This window comes from Agelaius tricolor, unplaced genomic scaffold (assembly GCF_023055355.1).
Source record: "Agelaius tricolor isolate 1412-34295 unplaced genomic scaffold, bAgeTri1.0.p SCAF_18, whole genome shotgun sequence".
NCBI classification, from domain to species: domain Eukaryota; kingdom Metazoa; phylum Chordata; class Aves; order Passeriformes; family Icteridae; genus Agelaius; species Agelaius tricolor.
Window position 1 is genome coordinate 7,970,209 of NW_027269278.1, and position 17,700 is coordinate 7,987,908.

At 46.1% G+C, this 17,700-nt stretch overlaps 2 protein-coding genes across 4 annotated transcripts in view; one reads left to right on the forward strand and one right to left on the reverse strand.

Moving 5' to 3' along the window:
- Positions 1 to 9,567, forward strand: part of SEPTIN8 (septin 8) — a 35,093-nt gene extending 25,526 nt beyond the window's left edge. The window contains exons 6-10 of one of the 3 annotated variants that reach the window (XM_071443155.1): positions 447 to 543; positions 833 to 1,001; positions 1,252 to 1,384; positions 2,049 to 2,239; positions 8,523 to 9,567. In XM_071443155.1, coding sequence (XP_071299256.1) covers positions 447 to 543; positions 833 to 1,001; positions 1,252 to 1,384; positions 2,049 to 2,239; positions 8,523 to 8,577 — 645 coding nt within the window. In that variant the 3' untranslated portion in view covers positions 8,578 to 9,567. Of the gene's footprint in view, positions 1 to 446; positions 544 to 832; positions 1,002 to 1,251; positions 1,385 to 2,048; positions 2,246 to 4,084; positions 6,942 to 8,522 lie in introns of those variants that run through there. The other 2 variants (XM_071443156.1, XM_071443157.1) reach the window with 2 other exon arrangements.
- A 4,609-nt stretch (positions 9,568 to 14,176) lies between these two features.
- CCNI2 (cyclin I family member 2) lies at positions 14,177 to 16,839 on the reverse strand (the record flags this gene model as incomplete). Its single annotated transcript, XM_071443788.1, is given in 4 exon segments — positions 14,177 to 14,397; positions 14,400 to 14,568; positions 15,418 to 15,648; positions 16,687 to 16,839. Coding segments are annotated over 4 exon segments (774 nt in total), but the record flags the coding sequence as incomplete, so codon positions are not given.
- Between the last annotated feature and the right edge of the window lie 861 nt (positions 16,840 to 17,700).

A 17,700-nucleotide genomic window follows, 5' to 3' on the forward strand; every position in this document is an offset into this window, starting at 1 on the left:
TCCTCCCTGTGCCTGCTGCTGTGCAGGCTTGGCGAGCAGTGGGGACATGTTGTACACGTCTGCACATGTCCCTGCCGTGCCCACACACTCTCTGCTGTGCCAGGGCCTGTGTGGGGATGTCCCTGCCTTTCAGCAGGGCAGGGAGTGCCCCACTGCTGAGTGTACAGCCTGGCAGAGGATGGAGTGCAGCACTAATGACCATGCTGTTCCTACAATGTTCCCCAGCTGGTGCAGCCCAGACAGCACTGCTGGTAAGATCTGCTGTGGCGCCTCTCCACCCTCTCTAGAATATCCCAGTTTATAACAGAGATTGCTCTGAAATTGGCAGGTTCAGAGAAGGGACTCAGGGAAGCAGCTGCTGTGCCTGGGTGTGGGGGAGCTAAGGGTCAGGCTGATCTCTGGGGGTTACCCCATGCACTGAGTCCCTGCCCCTGGCTCTGTTTCAGGCTCATCTGCCCTTTGCTGTGGTCGGCAGCACGGAGGAGGTGAAGGTTGGGAACAAGTTGGTGCGAGCTCGGCAGTACCCCTGGGGAGTGGTGCAAGGTGAGGGGCCAAGCCCACCCCAAACCCTCCCAGCTCTGCATGAAGGTGCCCTGTGACAAGCAGTGCAGGCACATCCCCTGCAGCCCTTGTGGGTTGGCCAGTCCTTCCTTTGAGTTGCCATCCTACAGCAGGTGGGAAGGTCAGCAGGAATCCCTGCATCCAGGGGTTGTGTTGTCCCCTGAGCAGGACAGCAGGTTCCTCAGGATGAGAGTATCTGGAGCCAATCATGTGTGCCTTGTGTTCCCCCATCACACCTGCAGTTTGCTGACCTGTCCCTTCCCTTTGTCAGTGGAGAATGAGAGTCACTGTGACTTTGTGAAGCTGAGGGAGATGCTGATCCGGGTGAACATGGAGGACCTGCGGGAGCAGACCCACACCCGCCATTACGAGCTCTACCGCAGGTGCAAGCTGGAGGAGATGGGCTTCAAGGACACAGATCCAGACAGCCAGCCCTTCAGGTGAGTGGCCTTCACATCTAGCAGCAGTTTAGAGTGAGGGTTTGGTACTGACAGCCCAAAGAAATGGGAGGTTTGTAGGTAAATCTACAGTGCCAGGCTGGGAAATGCCAGCGCTGGGTTTGAGCTTTGCAGCTGATTTGGATGTTCCCTTCCCTGCCTGTTTTTCCAACAGCACAGACAGGCATGCATTTCCCCATCACTAACTCATCAGCATCCAGAGAGTCTGGATTTCATTTGCTTTCTTCCCCAGCCTCCAAGAAACATACGAGACCAAAAGGAAAGAGTTCTTGGGTGAGCTCCAGAGGAAAGAGGAAGAAATGAGACAAATGTTTGTTAACAAAGTCAAGGAGACAGAGGCAGAGCTGAAGGAGAAGGAGAGAGAGGTGGGTGTGCCAGAAATTTGCAAGGAACCCAAACTGCAGCCAGCAGGGAATCTGGGTCTGGGCAATGCATGAATCCTGGAAAGCACATTCCAGCAAAGCTCACCAGCCAAAGCACAAACACATCACTGGTGTAGGTGCCTCAGAAACTTGTCCTGTGCCACGTGGAAATGCAGCTGCTGCCTGGGGAGTGAAAGCCAGTGGCAGGACGTTAGGTGAGCATCCCTGTCACAGAGACTTGCCTCTTGTGGCTCACTGGACAGCAGAGTAAAGAGGGCAGCTGGGCTGGGGTCCCCAGTCAGAGTGAGTCCAGTGGAGTCCCCAGTGTGAGGCCTCAGGAAGCAGCTGTGACTGGGGAGGAATTAAATGGGCCATCCTCAGAACTAGTGAGGAACAAAAGATCCTGCAATGTCCCCAGCCCCTGTGCAGAGCCAAAATCCCCTGTGCTCATCTCCAGGGCCCATGCTGCCTCTGGTTTGCTGTGTGGTGTCAGGCAGAGCTGAATTTATTGTGTCTTCCCTGCTTTTGGTGGCCCTGGGGGCTGTGTTCTGCCAGCAGATTGGTCCCTGTGGTGGGGTTTGTGTGGGAGGTGTGGCAGGGCTCCTGGGGCAGGGAACACAGCCAAAACCAGCTGAATGCCATGCTCAGAGGCTCTGTCTCCTGCCAGCTGCATGAGAAGTTTGAGCACTTAAAAAGAATACACCAGGAAGAGAAAAGGAAGGTGGAGGAGAAGAGGAAGGAGCTGGAGGAGGAGATGAACGCCTTCAACAGGCGGAAAGTGGCAGTGGAAACCTTGCAGTCCCAATCCTTGCAGGCTACCTCACAGCAGCCACTGAAGAAGGACAAAGACAAGAAAAAGTAAGTGTCTGAACTGGAGTCTTCCTCCTCTGCCACTGGAAAGCTGGGAGTCTGCTCACATGCTTTAATGTTTGGTCAGTTGTTTAAACATCATACAGAGAAAAGGGGATTTTGGAATCCTAACTCCCATCCTTCTGATTCTTTGCTTAAAGCAGAGGAGAGATGAGCCCCTCCTGTGCCCAAGCACTGCCCAGAAAAGCCTGGGCAGCTGGAGGTGGGAGGGATTTGCAATTTGAGGCCATTCTTTGATAGATTATGGGCTCATGGGGTTCGTTCTTCCCTCTGTGACAGCCAGCTCAGGTTGTGAAATGGGGCTCCAGGGCACAGTACTGATCACAAGAAAATTCTTTTCCCCTAAAGGCAGAGTTCTTATCTTAGCTTGCTGCACATTAATTGACATTACTAAAGCCAGCAGGAACAGGGGTATGTAAATACTGCTGTTCCAGCCACCTGATTGTGTAGTGATAGGCCAGGAATGGGACAAACAGGTTTAAAGAGAAAAGATATTGGGGGGTTATCCTGCTTCCAATTCAAGCCAGTCTCTAAGGAACACTGGCTAGGAGCCAAAATGGAGCACTGTCATGCAAACTGGTCATTCTGCTATTGCAGCATTTTTTGTTACTTCCCCTTGCATGAAGGAGCTCAAGAGTCAGAACTGCATTCTGTCAAACCCAGAGCAGGCTGGTAGCAAAGCTCTCTGAGCCTCTTAATGATGGCAAGAAAACAAGACCATGAAGAGTAGCAACACCCAAGTTTGTGCTTGACAGCACAGCATTCAGCTTCTCACTGCTGATGAGATCTTGTGGTCTGTCATTGCCCTGCTGTGAGCTGCAGCACCAGAGGAGCTCATTCTGTGTACTGACATCCCAGCAATTTGTTTCTTCCTGTGGAAGATAACGGGGTAGATTACTTGAGTGTTTGGTTGGAATGTAAATGTGAAAAGTGCTCTCTTCTGCAGACTGCTCAACATGCTCTGGGCGTGGCCCACCTCACACACAGAGTCTAAATGGTTTGTAAATTTCTTTGCTGAAAATAGGGTTTAATCTGAATTAGGAGCTGAATCCTAGGGCTTTCTTGGACCCAGGACTGCTTTGGGAAGGTGAGCACAGTGGTAACTTGGGCAAGTGATGCCAGGGGCAGGCAAGGACTGTGAATATGGGCCAAGAAATGTTGCAGCTTCCCTCTGCTCCTTCTGGCTGCAGCAGAAAAGGTTTTCCTGCACTTTGCTGGGTGTAGCCCACCTCCAGCTGTGAGTCTGGACTGTTCCTCTTCGGGATAGCAACAGGAACAAGCCGTGGTCAGGAGCAGGGCTGGGAGGCAGCTCGGTGTGTGCAGAGGTCCCAGGGACACCCACAGCCTGGGCTCTGCTCACTGGGGGACCCCACATGGTGCTGGGGCAGGGGCTCTAGCTCTGGAGCACAGCTGGAGGAGGTGCTGCACCATCACCAGGATGGTTCTGGATTGGGGTTTTTTTGTTTGTTTTTGTTTCTTTTTAAACCTGTGGGCTACCTCAAATTATGGGGTTTTGGGTATTTCTGCTCAAGTGAAATATTGAGGAGAGCTTGTTTAACTCTTCATCATCTCGTGGTTCAAGGCAGCGTCCTTAGTAGCTTTAATAAGTAAAAAATTGTGATGGAAAAACTGCAGAAGTTGGGGGAAAGAGAAGTGTTTGTGGTGCTGAGCAGGTTGTGCCAGGCTGCTCTCACCTGAAGCCTTCAGCTGCCCCAGCAGTGTTTGTCCTCCTCCTCCTTTTTTTTGTTTTAACATACTTGGCTACACCTCACTTTTGTTTGATTTTCATAACTTTAATTCATGCTTTTTTTTTTTATGTTTTGTTTCTTTCAGTTAATCACACACAGACTTTCAGGCCAAGAGTGGACTTGGTGCTTTCATGTGTTAAGTTGCTTGAGTTTCCCACCCTGAGTGACCCTTCTCATAACATTGTGTGAGTGGACCAAAGTGACAGAGACAATGAGCATCTCCGGTGGTTGCAGTGTTCCAGCCTGCTGTTTTCTTTTCAGAGTTATCAGGAGGTTTGCAGGAAGTAACCTTACATGTACATTTTGTTAAACAAAGCCAACTAATCCCTCAAGTAAGATGTTTTGTTCTAAACCCAGTGATGGAGCAGCTGTGTATGAAGTGACCGTGACTGAACTCGTCTTACCACCAGCTAAATAATTCAATAATTGCTTTCTGCATTTTTTTTTAATTTGCCAAGGTGACTGCTGGAGGCTCATTGACCGCTCCTGTACGTGCACAGTGAGAGGAGTGGTCTGAAGAATGCTGAAATGTTTGTTTTTCTAACAAAATTCTCAAGTAGTTTTTAGAATGGGTGGAAAAACACAACATTCAGGCTTTCTGCAGCAATCTTAGTCAGAGTAACCCTCATTCCAGTAATTCTATATTAATTCCTGAATTACTCTAAACACTATCTACATCATTTATAATAATAATATATATATATATATATATAAGGAGAGAGAGAGGTTAATAAAATTAATGGGACAATGTTTTGAATTTTCTTTACTGCTAAAGTAGAACATTTATAGAGAGGTTTTTCGTAAGAGTTTGTTGTACAAAGTGGAACTACAAGATTTGTGTAACATTTCAGTTGTCACTTACCAATGTATTTACTGTTGTGGGAACTGTTTAAGCCAAGATCTTTTTGCTCCTTAACCTTAAACCTAATATGTGCCTAATAAGCAGAATCCCCTGCTCTTGAGCTGTGCACTGTGTTTATGCTGACAGGCTCTGTCCCTCATAGAAGGTGCTTCTTTTGACAGCTCCTCATGCCTAGAAATCACAGCCTTGTTTTCCTGGGCAGCTGAGCTTAGAGGAATAATTAGGATCAATATTAATTTTTTCCACTCATACCATTTTGTGAATAGGCAGAGCAGTAACTGAACAGAGAGTTCCTAGCTGTGTTGTCATGGAAAAATAGTTGGACCCAATTCCATCCATCCATCCATCCATCAGATCCTAGGCTAGATGAAAGGAAATATATTAACCCTCACATAGTGTCTTTAGAGTTTATAAAAACACTGGCTGGCTAAGTGTTAGTTGTGAGTGTGTGTGTTTTTATTTAGTTATTAATGTTACAGGATTTTTCTGATATGTTTTTTGTTAAAGACTTGTCTTTAAGCTGTCAGCAAATTCCTGATGTGCTGTGCAGAAGGAGATGCAGGGCCTGGGTCTGAGCTGTCACAGGGCAGCATTCTGCTGGATTCTGAGGTTCTTTAACTGTCATATTCCATTATAGGAGCTTTTTTCCCCCCCTTTCTAAATACATGCTCAGGAATTAAACTGTTTTCCAATGGACATTGGCCTTTTCTGTGGATATACTGACAGTGCTGCTGCTTGCTTGTAGAAAAGAACCTCACAAAGATCTCACTGGTACCTTTTAGAGCAGGCTTTTGTTCAAAGAATAAAAATTCTGCACTTGTTGGGAGTCTGCTGAAAGCTGGACATTTAATTTTTAAGGCTGTGCCTCCAGGTTAGATGTATTTTAAAGAGTAACTATCAAATGTTAGGAGGGTTAGTGTGGTTTTCTCAAACACAAGGAACCCAACCTTCTGGTATATGCAAGAAGACAATTCCACCTCACCTCTGCCTACAGACCAATCATGTAGCAGATTATTTTTTATTAATCTTTTGCTAATGGGAGAAACTGTGGTGCACTAATGGCCTGAGCAAGCCATGCTCTTTGGTTCATTGTTCTGCCTCCCAGGGCAGTGCTGGGATGAAACAGTGACTGGTGGTACTGGTGTGCACCCAGCTGCCTTGCCAGTGTTCCCAGTCAGCAGTTCTCTCCTGATCTCATGCTGCAGCCAGCAACATCTATGCAAACCATTTCTCTCAGCCCTGGCTCGTCAGAGATCAATTATTTTTTCCTGGAATAACAGGTAGTTAAAAAATATTATTATAACAAAGAGTAAAAATCTTCAAATCCATGGGCATTGTGGAGAAATTTACAGCATTTTCTGAAGAAGACATTCAGAATGTATGTAACAATATTTTCATGATTATTATTATTACTTTGATTTTATGTTGTGACAGATATCCCTTGTCCTAGTAGTTGCTTGTTCAACATCATAATCTCCCCAGGGGGACTCAGTCATATTTTTTTCCCTTGAGTATTTGTTTTTTTCTTTTGGCTGAGACAAGATTTAAGTATTGTGGTAGGGTAGTTGTGTGTCTTGGTTTTATTTAACAAATTACAAATATGTTGTGATGCTGATCTCACCCAGTCTGAAAACTTAAAATCTTGTAGGCTAGAAAAAGTGAACGAAATATCCCTCAGAAATGATTGAAACCATCCAGCTACACGTCCTTCAGCTGTTTTATATATTTATCTGTAAAAGATTGGTATTAATGGCAAAAAACTATCAATTTTTTAAAATAATTTAAATGTTTACCATCCTGTATGTTGTCTGCTTTCTAAATTAAACTGTATTTTGTGTGTCTCTGGGGGGGGCATGCCTGGCTGAGGTGTTTGCCCCAGGGGTGTGGAGGGGGATTTTTGGAGCCATGGAGGCACCTTGGGGACAGAGGAGGGGACAGAGCCCTCTGGGACCTGCTGCATCCCTTTGCTTTGGCATTCCCAGCGTGTTGGGCTTCATGGTTTGGTTTGGTTTTTTTCTTTCTTTTCTTTCCACTCACTTTGTACTTTTTTTTCTTTTATTAAATCTCACATGTATTTTGAGTTTTTGTGGTGTCATTTATTTAGTGGTGCATTTTCTGTGCAATCTAGTTATTTTCTGTATTATCTGTCACAACAATAGTGTGTTATGATTGCAAGCTCACCAGTCACAGGCTGTCTTACGACTGTTTGGAACATTCAACAATATAATTAGCTAATTAATTAACAACTAGCTAATCATAGAGTATGTGGAAATGTACTTCCTATGTAATCTGGGGAGAAATTCCTAGGTATTAATCCAAAAGCTGTCAGTATTTGGGCAGAAGGAGCTTTGAGGCTTGTTGGTACATCTCCTTTGTGAGGTCTGGTGACTGAGCAGGGATGTACCAGCAGCTTTGCTGATTTCATGGTGCCCAAAGAGGTGATTTAAAGGTAGGGGTGAGAAGGGAGCAGAGGTGGAGAGGCTTCCTGGGGTGCATCCAAAGCTGTGTTCCTTGTCTGGAGAGGGACATTATACACTTAGGTCAAGGCCAACGAAAGAGCACAGCTTCAGTTTGGTGCTCTGCTTTCAGGAAGATGCTGAAGCTTTACCCAAAGGTTTGTTCTCAGTGTCTGTTCTGGGCCATTGCTAGGTACCAAGTTACATTCACTCAGCTTTGGGCCCTTCTGGGGTTGATTTGGTATTGGACTGAGATCAGTGCTGTCCTTCAGACACTGCCAGTGTGGGGTTTGGCTGATGCACAGTGTTTGCTGTAGCAGTGCTGCTGGTGGGAGGTTTTTCTGCAGCCCCAGCTTGAAGAACAAAACCAGGCTGGTGATCCTGGCTGCCTCTCCAAGCTTTTTAGGAATATGCAGCTGGAAACCTTTTAAGCAAAAGCTTTGGTAAGGAATTACCAGTTGATACCAAGTGGTTTGTATGAAATGTTCACATCCTTTTCCATCCCAATACATTTTAAAGCCGAATGTGGGAGACCAGAGGGGAGCACATGCATTCAGAATTCAGGGAACCAAAGGTGGTGGAGCAGCTGGTGCTTTTAAAGGTGGGCCATGTGGTGATTCAGATGATGTGCATTGGCAAGTGTCTTTCCAGAGGAGCAGTGTTAAGAGCATTCATTAACACTTGTGCAGAGCTCCTAGATCTGCTTGGAGGAGGAGGAGAAATGCATAGGTTTGTTAGAGGAGCAGTGAGGTAGGTGCTGCCCCTGCTTTGCAGTTCCAGAGCCCAAGCCCAGTGGCCAAGGCCCTGGGACATGGCATGATGGCATTTTCCTTCAGGAGACAGCCCCACAAACCCAGCCTTGTCCTTGGCTGTTCCCTCTGGAGAACTCTGCAGCTGTGAGGGATGGAATGGGGCAAGGACCCTGCAAAGCCACTGCTCCATCTGTGGGTGGTTGGCTGCTCTTGGGGGTCTCCATCCCCTGGGATTTCTCCTGTTCCACCAGCAGTCCTTTCATTAAAATTTTAAATCAATCCTTTATTACCAGTTCCAAACAAGATGTTGACAGCTGTGAGAGCTTCTCCAAGTTGCAATGGGTTAAACTCAAATGTCTGTACAATAGATTGGTGCTTTGACCTTTCATGCTGTCTTTACCTAATGTAAATAACTGAAACTTAAACACTGATTTTCTTTTGTTCTTTCTATAGCTTCTTTAGTCTTCCCAGTGCCTACTCCATAACAACAGGAAGATATGTTAATTAGAAGATTTATTAAGGCCAAAACATCTCATGCAGAAGAAATTAATTGGTGCTTACACCTTTAAGCTTGCAATATATTGCACAGAAGAGAATATGTAGCAAGGACTAAAATTCACCGTGTCTTTTGATGGGGAAAAGTTTGCTTAATCAGGTTTCTTGGTAAAGTTGAAATCCGAGATACTTGCAAAAGGTAAACTGCTAATTCACGCTGCTGCACGGCTGGCACTAAATCCAGAATGCTTCTTTTGGGGCTCAGCCCAAGGGAGTTAACACTGACTGACTCCAGAGAGGTGAGGAACAAAGCTGGGGTAGTGTGAGGAGCTTTCAGCTTTGCTGCTCAAGCTGCTGCAGCACCAGGGTCCTGCAGGTCCTCTCCTCAGTCTGGTTTTGGGGTGTAACTGGGGAACCTGATGTCCCTAACCTGACATCCCTAATCTTTCAGCTGGATTCTCACCTTTCATAACAATAACTCTTCTGTGCAGCTTGCTTCTGTATACTTATAGGTTTTATAACCAAAATGCCCCAGCTTTCATCTCTTTAGTTTTCTGAGGGCTGCACTTGGTGCCTCACACTGTAACCCCTTCCCCAGAGCTCCCTGCCCACCTCCCCTCTGCTGCTTTGGGCCAGGTAACCCTGCCTGGCCAGTCTGGGCTCTGCTCGTCCTGCTGGGATGTGATGGGTGCAAAGGGAGCCACGTTAAAGCACAACTAAATGTTATTTATTAATGGAGGAGAAATGGTTTAATGCTGGAGACTCAGTGTTCCTGGTGTAAGTTCTGTGTTTGTAACAGACTGACTTCCCCTTACACAAACACTTTTCTTTAAGAAAAGGAAAGGGGAAAAACAAAGTGTGATGTCTGTGCCTCAGTAACTTCACACAGGAACAGGGAGAGGCCCCAGTTTATCTTTGTTTTAAACAACCTTGTAAATGAATCTCAGGAATGACCTGTACCAAAGCTGGGTTTAATAAAAACAAAACTGACTTGTTTAACAAACATCTGTTAAAACCATGGTTTGTACACCAGGTATACCCAGAACCATGTCCTGTGTCCCTCTGTGACCCCAGTTTCCCCTCATTAACCCCGTTGCCCTCTGGTTAAAGTGTGATGTCCCCTGTGCACCCCTGTCTTGGCAGCTGCTGTCCCCAGTCTCCCTCCCTTTTCCCCAGTGCCCCGAGGCTGGCAGGGGAGGAGTGGCCAAAAGCCAGTTTTCTTCCTGTGGAAGATAACAGGTAGATGACTTGAGTGTTTGGTTGGAATGTAAATGTGAAAAGTCTTTGGCAGGAGCTTTGAAGTCTCACCCTCGCCCTGTTCCCCTGCCTCATGCTGGTGGTGTCCCACAGTGGGACAAAGGCTGAGAATGAGAGTGTGGGTGTGTGTGACAGGAGCCCCAAGGCTCCCATAGAGGACTTTGTGTCCCTGTAACCCCTCAAGAGACAGAGAGGCTGTTGTAGAGGTGCTGAGGGTGTGTGACAGTCAAAACCCTCTGGATGCCCTTAGCCTAAGTCAGAGCTGGGAAATAGATTGCAGCTGTAACAGGCATGTGGCCTGAAGAGGACTGAACTGGACACGAGGAGAAGCTGTGGAGACTGCTGTCACTTGCAGGCAGTAGGGATGAAACCCCTTGACAAACACCTTCACCCCTGCCTGTCCCTGCTGCCACAGTGGGCAGGGATGAGGCGCCACTTGTGCCAGGGGAAGTGGGACCAGGTGGGAAATCTGCTTAGGAGAGCTCTGTCTGTCTTCATGTCTGTGGTGCCTGCATGAAATGTGGGCAAGCTGAAGCTGTGTTCGACCATCAGCCATGGTACAGCTTTGCTGCTGCTTTGAGGACTGTTTTAAACTTGCTTGTGTTCTCTTTTGAGGCAGCCACTCTAATTCCTTTGGCAAAGCTTTCATCCAGCTTGGAGCTTTTGTCAAGTTCGATTCCCAGAAGGATAGGTGAATTGGGAATCAAAGCTTTTTGTTCTTTTTCCAAATTGCTCAGAAGATTTGATTAAGTTCTGTTTGTCATGACCATAGTTAGGTCACCAGGGGGATTCCAGTTGCATGTCTTGCTGAGGAGGGTGGGAGGGGGCTCTGAGACCTGCCAGAAGTTAATGCATCTCTCCATCTCAGTGCACTTTTCTGCCTTCCTAAAGAATTGAACTGTAAGTACTGCTCAAATTCAATTTAACACAGCAAAGTCAATTAGCAGGAGAAAAAAAAAATAACTGTATTGCTGCAATGCCACAAATGAGGTATAACTATTGCATTACTCTTCCCTTTGCAGTTTTCTTGTCTCTTGGTCAGTTCTCTGACTGCAGGAGTTTATTTGTGCAGCTCTTCTCCTAGGTCATCACACACCCTCCACAATTAGTGCCACTGAGTCAGGTTTATTGTCAGAAACACCCCAGTGAGTGCTGTCTTGAAATGGGGCAGCTCCCTCCTCACTGGCAGTGGTTCCTGGGTGACTCCATGAGCTATGACATGATTCCTTTAGCTGGGGTTATGAATGGGGGACATTGTGGTGGGTGGGAGGATCTGCTTTGCTGTTTCTGTAGGTGGTTTAAAACAGCCACAGAAAACAGTTCTGTGGATGTTTACCATTGGGGATTTCAGGTGCAATTGCACCTTTGTTTACAAGGTGGTGGTAGCTTCAGGCATCTGGAAATCTGATCTGAATTGAGGCAACAGCAAGAGGAGTCTGGGTTTGAGAGCCTCACCCGGGCCAAGATCCCCCAAGGGAAGGGACCTTACCAGGTTAGAGCTCTGAAAATACTCTATAAGCATTCTCTGTAGTTCTTCTGAGAGTGAATAATCCCCAAAACAACAATCCTCACAGAGCTGGCCATAACCACATCAGTCCTGTGCCAGCACTCACTGAATCTCCCTCATTTTCACCAGTAACTGGTGTGTAGTAAATGGGATCTGCAGTGGTGAGTTGAGCTGCAGTTGGAATAAACTCATGTTGTACACACAGTCCAAACAGGTAGGCACAGGGGTGAGATGTCATCCTCTCTGAAACTCACTGGGCAAAATAATTGTTCCTGACACTGCTGTCTGTGGGGAGTGTTTATCTTGTCACTCATTACTTGTCAGGCAGGGAGGGGAAAGGTATTAAAGCTTCTGACCCTGTACTGCTAGAAAAAAAGAGAATTGGTGCTATTCTCACTATCCAAAAAGCTCCTTGTGTAACAGGAATGGTCCTGTGCAAGAGCAGCTCCTTCCTGTACCTGGCAGCTCATTCTTTGGGGTAGGAAGCTCCATTCTGAGCAATGGCAGAATGAAGAGGTAAGTGATGTTTTTAGCCTGTGGAAGCCAAGAGAGCAGTGTTTGTTCCTTTCTGGTAACTGCAGTGCTGCAGTAGGTGTGTGGGAGGGAGCTGTGCTGCCAGAGAAGCAGCAGTGTGTCCTGGGAGCACAGGCAGGCTCCAGGTGAACTGTTCCCATCCCAGTGTGGCATCTTGCACCCTGACTGGGAACACAGAGCCCTAAAGGGCCTTCCAGCACTGCCTTCATCTTTTGAATTAACCCCTGTTAATGTGTGCTTTTGCATGTTGATCATAGAGATCTGCAGAGATTTTGAAAAGCAAGTTTGTTCATGGGTTTTAACACCTCATCCAGCTGCAGGCAAGAACTGTGTCCGTAGGCTCACAGCTGTGGGGGAAACACGAGGTTGGGATTGCTGTGGTGTAGAGTTACAGCATGTTACTCACTGTGTGCAGAGCTCTGCTGCTGGCATTTCCATGGGTACACACAGCTGGGGACAGCGCTTGAGATAGGGCAAAGGGAGGGGAGGGAAGCAGAGCCCATCACACAGCCCAGTTTCCTGCAGGGATTGATCACCTTTCAGCTGGGCTATTCCAGGGCCACAGAGAACAGGCAGACCAAGCTGATGTTTTATTTAGTGGAAACTATAAAAGACAACTCCCCTCCTGCCAAGAGCCAGGCAGTCAACTCACAGCTTGTGAGAGCAAAGGAAGGCACTGCCCAGGAGGAGGGAAGAGCCCTACCATTAAATGAGAGCCTTCCCTGCGGTAGCATAAATAAATACCATGTTCCAAGCATGCTGCTGCCTGACCCCTGAGTACGTGGGGACCTCACAAACCTCATGTGGTCTAAACCAGCCCCAAGTCCTGCTCCTGCAGCATCCCAGGCCTGGGCAGGGCCCCCCTCAGCACAGCATCCACAGCCTGAGGTAGCTTTGACCTGGCTCAAGGGAATTCTGTGGCTTTCACTGCTGTTCAGGTCATGTCTGTTCACACAGGTTATTTGCACTAAGTCTCCGTTACTGGATGTTACTGGAACACTTGGGGGCTTCCTTTGTGGTTTCTAGAGCTGCATGGCTTTCTCCCTGCACACACAGAGCTCACTCTGGCAGATTTAACACTTGAGAAAGTGTGAACAGCTGCTCAGCACATCAGTCCTGCAGGGTTGGTGCAGGAATTTCTCTCCTACAGGATAAGACAATGAAGAAGGGGAGAAGGCCAGAAATGTTCTTCTTGCCCTGATAAGTTCTGCAGTTACACAGCATTGTCTCCTTGCTCCTGTCCCATCTTTGTCTCCAAGTTATTTATCCCATGTCATTACATGAGACACCTGCTCAGTATTTAGCCTGTGCCAGTCCATATGAACCCCCCTCCTGTTATGTGACAGGATGGCAGGTATGGTGCTGTTACCCATCCCACACTGGCTGGAATATACCCTCAAACTAGGGTAACAATCACCTAAAAATGCCTATTGTTTAAAACAAAACCTCCACTAATTTTAAAAGGATTTGTGAAGCTAGTTTTTAAAAGTGCAAGAGTGGTTTAATCTGACCTTTGTAAAACCACTTTGCTATGAAGATGAAGCAATTTGTAAGAAATAATGTGGTTGTAGTGGTGGAGGGAAATTACTAAAGGCATTTTATTTTGTCTAGTCTAATAAGACAGAATAAATTTTAAAAACTCTGACCAGCACATGCTGTTTGGTGAGAGCTCAAGGCAACGGTGATTGTAGACAAGAAATGGTTTCCCACATTTCTTAGGAACTGTGATAGAGTCTGTAATGGCCTAACCAGGAAAAAGCACAGATCCCAGACCTCTGGATTACAAGGTAAGGCCTTAAGGAAAACTGGAGGTTTGATTCAAGCTTCTCACTGCTGAATGAAAGCCTTGGTTCTATCTGAGATCTCTTGCAGAGGCAGCAGTGGGGGCTGCCCATTCCTCGACAGCAGCAGCTCCTGTTCAGCTCCCATGGGCCAAGCCAGATCAGCTCTAATGAGAGAACAATGGCATGAGCTGGATGAAAGGCTCAATCTGTCAAACTTCATCATGGCAATTTTAGAAATAAACTCTGAGGCATTTGGTTCTCCATGAAGTTTTTAGCTGGCTGCCAACTGGATCCCTGGGCTGTAGGACCGTGACCAAGTCCCTCCTCTCCCCAGCTTTCTGTCTTTGCGTAGTCTTAAACATGAGGGGCAGCACATACTGCTTAGGAAGGACATAAAAAATAGACTGATAATACCAAGTGGTTTTGTCCTCTGAGAAGCACAGTGACACTTTTGCCCTGTTATTTTGGCTGTTCTGTTTGCTGGGACCTGCTGGTTCTGCAGGTGCTGCTTCCAAGGCAATAATTCCCCCCTAGTCCTTTTTGAGTGGCTGTAAGGAAGGACAGGAGCGGCTCAGTTGAGGGCTCGAGCCTCCTGTGTTCATCCTCCCAGCAGTCACCTCCCCATCCTCACTGTGCAGGAGTCTGAATCCATCTCAGCATTCTTCTGTCTCAGGGGTTTGATCAGGAATTTGGGCTGTAGTAGGTGTGAAAGGGGCTGAAACAGGCTGGCTTTCAGCAGCCCTCAGCCTCCTCGTTGGGAACTCTGCCATTCAGAAGGGGGCGGGCAGGGTAGCCTTGCCTTGGGATGGCCCTGCACAGCTTGGCTGATGGGATAGAAAATATTAACAGCATTGGGTGCCTGCAAGCACATTAGCTCTAGATCCACAAGCTCTTTGCAGTGCAAGAATTCAGTGCTGTTCACCTGTAAAGAAAGATGCAGATTTATTTTAAGTTCTGGATATGTGACTCTCTTGTCTGGCCACTGCTCCTGTCACTTTGTAATTAGGGGGAGGGCAGGGACAGGCTGCATGCCTCAGGAGATGCATAGCAGCAATATGCTGTTGATCCTGAGGGAAAACACTTATCCAGGAGCTCCTGATAACTATTCCTACAACTATGATTACCCCTTCCTCTACACAGAACGTGGGCAAGTGCTTCCTCTCTGCAGGAAACAGCAGGCAGGAGGGACAGCAGGAGGCCAGGTTATTTCAGACAAATTCAAAACCTTAAAATGGGTGGATGGCAAGCTGACAGCATGGGTCTTTACCCTTCTAAGTGTGCTTTCTTAAAAGGCATGTGTTTTATGAAACTGGGGAAAAGCTTTAAAAAAAAAGAAAAAAAGAAAAAGAAATAGAGCTTGTCTTGAATCATCAGAAGTCAAACTGGTTATATTTTTAGAGCTATGTGACTGTACTTAAAAGTTTTCTCAGTGTTCAGAAGGAGGCTGAGGAAACTGGGCAGGTTTCTAGGTGGTCTCAGACTCTCCAATCATGAGAGAATTTGTCCAGGCCCAGGATGCAGGCAGCTATCTGTGGCCAAGAATTTGGAACCCTCCCTGCCCTGCCAAAGGGATGTCCCTCTCCCCAGTCCCACCCCTGAACTGCCCTTTTGTTCCCTTTTGTTAGCACCAGAAGGTCTGCAGCAAAGGCAGAGCAAGGACACAAGTCTCAGGGGCTGCTGAAGAGCAATACTGGCTGTAAATACACATGGCTTTATTCTTTATCATGTCCTGCCTTCAGGATTTGTGACCAAAGGCCATTTTGCTTCCTACCTGTGCTTTTTTTAGCAGATCAGTAATAACAACAAACCAACCAGGAGTCTGCCTCTCCAGCTCCAAGGTGATGATCACCAAAACCAACGTGGAGCCCTTAAACTGCACAAGTTGGTGGCAGGCCATACAGTGCTGCAGCTGCTTGGTCAAGAGTGCAACGTGGAGGGAAGGATTCCTCTGAGGCAGTCTGGGTGGGAGATGGGGCCAGCTGGACATCACCATGGCATGGAACTGCAGAGAAGACAAAGTGTACATATATATATATATACACACATATATATATATATATGAAAAGAAAAGCAGAGGTTAGTGAAGTTACATGTTTTCATGTCATCACCCTGAAGTACAGATGAATTTCATCTCATATCAGGAAACCTGAAGGCTTCCCCCACCTTTTATTTTTGTGTTTTGTGTTCGTACTTGCCAATCATTGAACTGTTTTTCTGAGGTGATAATGAATGTATGAGGTCTATGTTTCCTAACAATTTCTGAGGTTTCTACATTATCCAGATTGCTGTCCAGGAGATTCAGTTCAGGACAGCAGCTCCAAATCCAGTAAAATCAATAATACTGAACTCTGAATTCACCAAGGAAACAAGCACCTACGAAAGGCAGTTTTCACAATCAGCAGCCTAAAATGGCTTAATATTTGCACATAATTTTAAAATAGGGATCCAGGATATGTTCATATCACATGAATTTTGCCTTACTAGTACATGATCGTTTCTTGAAGACAATTCATTGTTTCTATTAAATGTTTAGTAACTGCAATGTGAACTAAGTGCCAGACCAGGGTAGTCTCATTGCATAAGTGAATAATTAGTGGGATGAAAAGGAAAATGGTTTAAGCAAAAACCTATGTGGGAAATGTAGCAAAACTCTGACAGCTTTGTATGTACAGTATTAAGAGAAGGGAAATAGTTAAAAATATTTTTGCAGCTTGTATTAAAAAAAAAATAAAGAAGGCATATAGTTGTGCATTATGAGAATCTTTTTAATGTCCTTTCAGTTCTCCTATAAAGACAAGAGTAAATTTTTTTTGAGCAAAATAGAAGGTTTTAAATAGTAGAAAATTTTAAAAAATTTTAAAAATATAATTACTGTAATATTCTTTAAAAGGCTTGAAGATAGGTAGGAATAGGTAGTTTGCCAAGAATCTTGGGAAGGATGTGTGGGTGGGTGTGTGTGTGTGTGCATCTGTGTTTTTTAGTCTTATTTGATAAGGTGTTGTTTCTTTAAAGAAAAAACATTGCAAAACGTAGTGCTTACAATGTTTAAGAAATCCATTGGTGTTTCTGTGTAAAGATCCCACTGAAGCTTATCCAGTATAATTCTTTCCATTCTCAAGATCTCGGCTGGAGAGTGTTTACATCTGCTCTGCACTGCTAGCGTCTGCACTGATGGTATTATCTGTAAAAAAATTTTTAAAAATTACAAAAAAATAAAGAAACCAACATCCTATACAGTGCTGTGTGTGCTTCTCTGTATTGTGAAGGGATCTGACAAGTTTACACAAGTTTATGTTAAGCAGAATGCTCATTCAGGAGCTCTCATCCTAGGTACTTCCCATCCTAAATGAAGGGTGGTCCCTGCTCAGCCCAGGGCAGCTGCTGCTGACCCAGCCCACAGCAAGAATGAAGCCATGAGCTCCCCAGTGTGGCATCAGTGATGCACCTTCCCTGCTACCACTGCTTTTACTCAGAGGAGGCTTCCTGCCAACCTGTTTTACAAGGCCTGCTGTGGTTGTCTTGTTTCCTGTGGTCATTGACACAGCTTATTCTTTGTAGCTGAGAGGAAAGGAACAATAACCTCAGTGTAACACCACCTAAGAAAGGCTGTGAAGAACATTTCACTACCACAGTGGCTGTTTGAAGAGATGTGTATGTCTGACTCCAGCTCCTGGCTTTCCTCTTCTTTTGCAAAGCAGAAGGAAGAAAAGAGGAATCAAATCTGAAATGCTTTTAGCTAGTGCTTGTAAATGCCTGCACAAGTCTATTCCCTGCATTTTTGCCATGAGAGCTATCCTGTGTAATTTCTCACTGGCTGCTGACTTTATTTTCTCATCTTGAGCTGCAGACATGAGTCAGTTCTTCACTGGATTCAGAAACCAGTTTTGGCTCCAAGCAAACTCATCTATTTAAAGCTTCCTCTGAAGAGGCTCTGCTCTGTCACACCTGCTGTGCCCTGCCAGGAGGAATGGGAATTACTGCCCTCGCATGGGCATCTTGACTGTGCCCTCAGACTAAGCTCTACTGTGAGCCAAGGATTCTGAAAAGAGAAGAG